The 6,306-nt window shown below is 40.6% G+C and overlaps 1 protein-coding gene across 1 annotated transcript in view; it reads right to left on the bottom strand.

The window, feature by feature from the left end:
- The window catches only part of TMTC1 (transmembrane O-mannosyltransferase targeting cadherins 1), a 245,606-nt gene that overhangs the window by 129,611 nt on the left and 109,689 nt on the right, over positions 1–6,306 (bottom strand). Inside the window, exons 6-7 of the mRNA XM_081818947.1 lie at positions 3,414–3,495; positions 736–839 (exon numbers count right to left, since the gene is read on the bottom strand). Coding sequence (XP_081675073.1) covers positions 736–839; positions 3,414–3,495 — 186 coding nt within the window. The remainder of the gene's footprint in view (positions 1–735; positions 840–3,413; positions 3,496–6,306) is intronic.

Below are 6,306 nucleotides of genomic sequence, written 5' to 3' on the forward strand. Positions count from 1 at the left end.
GCCAGGAGGCAGAGGGAGAGGGAGAAGCAGACTCCCCACTGAGCAGGGAGCCCGAAGCAGGGCTCAATCCCAGGACACCGAGATCATGACCTGAGCCAAAGGTAGACACTTAACCAACTGAGCCACCCAGGCGCCCTGCAACAATATAGCCTGAAGAAAAGTTATTAAAATGGTCAAATATAACTATATCTGAAAGCCTGAGCAGGACATCACAGCAGATGGAACAGATAAGGAACTAAAAACCATCTCAATGAACCAGATCCATTGATCGACATCACTACTTGATCCAATATCTCTAAATCTCTAAGGACAAATAGTATGATATAATGAGCTGTATCTTAGCAAAAATTATTGTTCATTTCTGTTTTCCACTTTCAACATCTTCACTGATTTTACAAATAGTGTTGATGCTTAGTCAACCTCTATACACTTCTCCGTGCATTGTTCTATAACACTTGCCACTCAGTAGGTATTTATTATTGATAATAAGTGCTCAGTAAAATACCTGTTGGGTAAGCAAATGCCAATATGAGAATAGCAATAAGCCTGGCAAAACAGCACCACCAGTTGAGAAGAATTCCAAATGTATGAATAGTAGTTTCTTTTTTCCCCACACCCTGGACAGAATACAACCCTCCTTTCCTTAAAATGCAAAGGCAAACTATCATTTAAGAATTTTAAAACAATCTAATAAATACCACGTTAGGCTAAAAAAGAAAAATTACATTTACTGACCTCGTAAGAATATAAGGCGAAAATGAAGCTGGATTATCCTGCTCTGAAAAAAGGGGCATAGATCCTCCCATGATCCACAGACGGAAGTACAAAACAACAATCACCTTCAAAGAAAAGAAAATTTGGTAAGAAAATCATTGCTTGTTGGGCATAAGCCCCACCTTTCTGGAGGACACTTGCAGATGCTTTAAAAATGTCTTGTTTTGTTTCATTGTGAGCATTTCTATAAAATCCTAACATTCAAGATGAGGCAAGATGGAAAACAGCTGGGTAGGGAGACGAGCATAAACAATGAAGGTGTTGAGGGAAAGACAAGCAAATTCTTAAATACAGCTGTCAGTATCAAGCATTTACCAGCTGTTATCCACTGTGCTAAAGACTTTTCCATCTCACCTGCGGCCTCACAGCAACCCCCCCCCCCCCGCCCCGAGGTAGATGAGAAAGCTGAGGCTTAGAGGTAACTTACCCAGAACCCCACAGCTAATAAACTACAAGATCCAGGAGGTGAGCCCATGTAACTGTCCAACCACATTCTTAACCATTCCATTTACACAGCCCCATGAAAGTTAATTTAAAGTACAATAAATAATACTGCTGTGTTCTGAATAAACACACTTGAAGTGTTCCCACCCTTGAATGCCCTGAAGCAGAACATTCATGAAGGGTTATTTCAACAAATCCCAGGAACAGCTTTTGTGTCACCCACTGGAATTCTATCACTAAATGGTGCTATCCTGTTGCTAAGGTGAATAAGAAAACCAGAAGCAGAGACATTTCTGTGGGGATGAGTTTTGTTTATAAGGGTGTTCACCCACACAGGCCTTCCAGGTGATTCTCATTTCAATAGGACCAATTACATTGTTTTTATTAAAGTCAGAGGGAAACCTTTGCTTAAATAAAAAGCTAAAGGATTAATTTTGGAGATAGTTAAGACTGGATTTTTTCTCCATAAATATCACAGACTTCCTTTATAAGTATCTTTTATATAAATAACCTCAAATCCAAAAACTGAAAATAAATGTATGGTGTTAGCCAATGGCTTATCAACAGTAAACAATGCCTAGGCAGCAACTGAAAATCATCTTAACGCTCACACAACATCCTGCTCAAACTGAATTTAAATTCTTAAAGACATTATAATGGAAAATATCAACTATGAAAGTAATAGGAAAAGTATCCCGAAAGAATATACATTCCCTAAAATACCATGTAGAGGAAAAAGGCTGTGATAATTAAGAAAAAAGAATAGGAAGATAAATAGTCGAAAGGGCTTTGAGAATAAATTTTTAAAAAAACAGAAGGATTAATAATTGACAACTTTCATCACAGCAATGATGTTAAATTACTTGCATTCCCATACAATTCTAAGAAAATAAATCACTTCTGAAACCAGTGATGAATCATCCTAATTCTATGCAAAGATACTGGGGAATACTTTAGAGAAATATTTTGTCCCTTTTGTTGAGATTGTCCAGTCAAGGCTCTCCACCCTCATTCAGTTTTTGCATACTCTTCTTCCATAAACATGTTTTAGGGTCAAGAAAAAAAAATCACGTTAATTGGTGACATTACAATTCAAACACTCTTTATAAGTTTCCTCTCCAAATTTACGGGGAACAGCAACAGCATAAGAGACTGGTCTCCTAATCTGGAATTCCTGAACCCAACAATGTAAGAAAGTGATTAATGTGCCAGTCACCAAAGATGGTGACCAAGAATGCCGGCTCCCTTTGCATGTGCATTCTCCTCTTCCCATCAAGAAGGAGGCCAACTGCCCCTCCTCTTAAGACTGAGTTGGTCTTGTGACTTGCAATGACCAACAGAAAGTGGTAGCAGGTACACTGTGTCAGTTCTGGGCCTACCCCTTGAGAGGTCCTGCAACTTCTGGTTCATGCTTTTAGAACCCAGTGGCCATGTTTTAAGGAAGTCCTGGCTACCCTGCTAGAGAGTGGCCACAGGGAGAGACCCTAGGGAATGAGATACCACAGACAGACAAATGAGCCCAGCTGACAGCTACAGGAAGCTGCTTGTGTAACCCCAGTCAAAAATCATGAGGAGCATTAGAACCACCTAGCTTGATGCTGCCCAACTAAAGCATTCTGGGCAAATATATGTGGTGGTTGTTTTAAGCCACCACATTTGGGGGTGGTTTGCTGTGCAGCAATACATAACTGATATAGCTAGGTTTGTGCTGCTGAGACACCTCAGGATCAGCACCCTGAAAGGTACTCATAAAGTATTATAGTTGAGGGCGCCTGGGTGGCTCAGTCGGTTGGGCGACTGCCTTCGGCTCGGGTCGTGATCCTGGAGTCCCTGGATCGAGTCCCGCATCGGGCTCCCTGCTCGGCGGGGGGCCTGCTTCTCCCTCTGACCCTCCCCCTCTCATGTGCTCTCTCTCTCTCATTCTCTCTGTCTCAAATAGATAGATAGAATCTTTAAAAAAAAAAAAATTATAAAATATTATAGACACTGTCTGTGTCACAGAGTTCATACTCCTAGAAGGCTTTCATACATACCTTCCAAAGCTTTGTTAACATTCACGGCATGTAAACTCTCTGATCCTAAGATTGTGTTGTTAGAATCTACTGCTGATTCTATTAAATAATCTGGATCATGTCTCTGAGCCAAGTAAAAGTAAAATATTCCTTCAGATATTTCAGAAGCATATATATACTTACATAACTTATGACCAAAGTGGCCCTTTTTAAGAATGGCCTCATGGTAAGCAGGAAACTTCTATTGTTCCTTGCTGTCAGATACCTGAAATAGGAGAGAGAGAAAAAATCTTAAATAAGTGTTAGAGTCCACCACACATAATGTTCTCCATTCACTGTGAATAGCTGTAGCTCGAAAAAAGGCTAGAAAGGATCAGAGCTAAGAGCATGGCTCCTGGAGCCAGACCACCTGGGTTTTAGTCCCCCAGCTGCTTCCTGTCTGGAAGACCAGGGGCAAGTTTCTTAACTTCTTTGCCCATCTATTTTTCTCACTTACAAAAAAAAAAAAAGGGGGATAATAGTAGGACCTACTCCACAGAAACACTGTGAGAAAAAAATGAAATAATATATGGAGCAGAATCTAGCACTCTTAGCTATGAATATTACTACCCCATCTACACCAAATAACCCAGGCCTTCTGGCAACTGTATGGTTACACTGGTCAAAGGGATGATCAGAAGCAAAGTAAGAGTTTACCTACTGTATTTAATTTGAGAGGTACTATGTCTTCAATCTACAAAATATCTCAAATATCTTTTTTTAAAAGATTTCTTTCTTTATTTTAGAGAGGAGGGGGGCAGAGGGAGAGAATCCCAAACAGACTCCCAGTTGAGCACAGAGCTCAAAATGGGGCTCGATCCCATGACCCTGAGATCATGATCTGAACTGAAATCAAGATTCAGACACTTAACTCACTGAGCCACCCAGGTGCCCTATCTCACAAATATCTTACCCCTGAAAAAATAAAGGATCCAAGTCACCCAAGGTTAAGAAATTTACCCAAGCTAACAAAGTTAGTAAGCATCATTGGTGGGATCAGAGCTCACCAATATGCAGTGGGCAATTTTCTCACCTCCCTATGGCCTCAGGAACCAAACTAGGTTACAAGAATGTCAACTTCTAGAGGGGCAGGAACTTATGTGGATGCTGTGTCTGCCACAGCTCACTCACTTGTACAAAGTAGGAGCCCCATATTTCTGCATATGAGGCACATGGCTTTAATAAAGACAATGGGGGTGCCTGGTGGCTTAGTTGGTTAAGCATCTGCCTTTGGCTCAGGTCATGATCCGGGAGTCCCGGGGTTCCTTGGGCTCCCTGCTCAGTAGGGAGTCTGCTTCTCCCTCTGCCCCTCACCCCACTCATGCTCTCTCTCACTCTCTCTCTCAAATAAATATGTAAATAATTTTTAAAAAATAAAGACAATGAAAGAGAAGCAAGAGAAAGCTATTAACAACTCCACGCAGAAACCTAAAGCACGTCATTTTCACCTACATGCAAACTTCTGTGTTTTAAACTACAAAGTGAAGGAAACAAATCAAATTGAATCATGTAATGCAGCAAGCATTTGCCATCTCATCCTTATTTTCCCTACCCTTTTCCATTTTCTTCTTTTACTCTATTCAATTTAATTTCTCCTCAAAGGATTTCTTCAGGAATCTCTTAAAATTTGCACTTGAATGAGGTCCCTTTACACAATGGGAGTATTTTACTGGAGAGAGATCCCTTTGTAAGGCCTCAGTGGGTTCCTACCACAAAGAAGCGTCCATCTTGATGACTGCTTTTAAAATAGATATGGTTGCTCTGTTTTGCAACAATTAAATGTGTCCAAATGGCACTGTAAGGAGGCAACAATGTCACTCAGAGGCAGGTTTCTCTTCTTGCCTCCCTTTTCCTCTTCCTGGTTCATAAACAGCTGTGGATCTGACCTTTCAGAGTTTCTAATGAGTGGAGAAAATGAGGTGAGCTCAAAAACACAGGAGTCTGCTTTTAGCAAAATCTGGACTGGATCCATCCCCAAGCACTGCTCTTAAAGCATTCCTTAGCTCTCAAGCTTGACAAGGAGGAAGGCCAGGGATACTGTCCGCTCTCACAACGCAGGTGCATCACGAATGTCCCAAAAGAGGCATCACTTCCTGAATCAGTACACAAGATTTTATGTATATATCTGTGTATATCTCTGAAGCAAAATGCTTAGTTCTGACCTTCAGTGTGAACTGGATCTATGATTCCCAAAAGGTTAAAGCACTGCTAAGTGGCTTCCCTTGGCTCTGGCTCCACTATTACTATCATTTTCAGGATGACTCAACAAAGATCAACTCTGGATATTTCTGCTATTCCTTTTCAGGAAGCAAGATAAGTGGTAGCAGGAAGGGAATAGCAGTGTGGGAAGGAAAAGTGTTGGGGAGGCCTGAAATTGCAATAGGTCGGAATGAAAAAGCGTTTCTTGATTTGGTCTGCTTTTGGAAGCTTCACTTCTCAGGTTCCCTCCATTGCTGGTTTATTTTAACACAGTGGAAAACATCAGAAGTGGTGTCCTCGCTATAGAACAACAAACCAAGGGTTTAGGATTTTGTTCAATGTTAAACTTAGGTAAATTCCTAAAGTCTGCATTTTGTTTCACTGAAAGCTTACTATGAGGGTTATTTCAGGGAGTGATATTTACAAAGTATCCCTTTGTTTAGAAATTCTTCCTCCACAACAAATTCCATTTCCTAAAGAAGTTAAGCTCCTTCAGACGCCAAATAATTTGCTCTTAAAATGTAGCATCCCAAAGCCATGAAAGCCTAAAATGATACAGAGAGCAGTGGTTGAAAAATGACCTCTTTCAAGATTTCTATTTCTAGTTGTTGACCAATATTAAAAGAGAAAATAAGTCAAAATGATATGGCCCCTGGAAAAACTGAGAGCTTTCCCCCTAAGGTCAGGAACGCGGCAGGATGTCCAATATCACCACTGCTATTCAACATAGTATTGGAAGTCCTAGCCACAGCAATCAGACAACAAAAAGAAATCAAAGGCATCCAAATTGGCAAAGAAGAAGTCAAACTCTCACTCTTTGCAGATGATATGATACTTT

The sequence above is a fragment of the Leptonychotes weddellii genome, chromosome 5 (genome assembly GCF_054177405.1).
Source record: "Leptonychotes weddellii isolate Sample4059 chromosome 5, ASM5417740v2, whole genome shotgun sequence".
Classification (NCBI taxonomy): domain Eukaryota; kingdom Metazoa; phylum Chordata; class Mammalia; order Carnivora; family Phocidae; genus Leptonychotes; species Leptonychotes weddellii.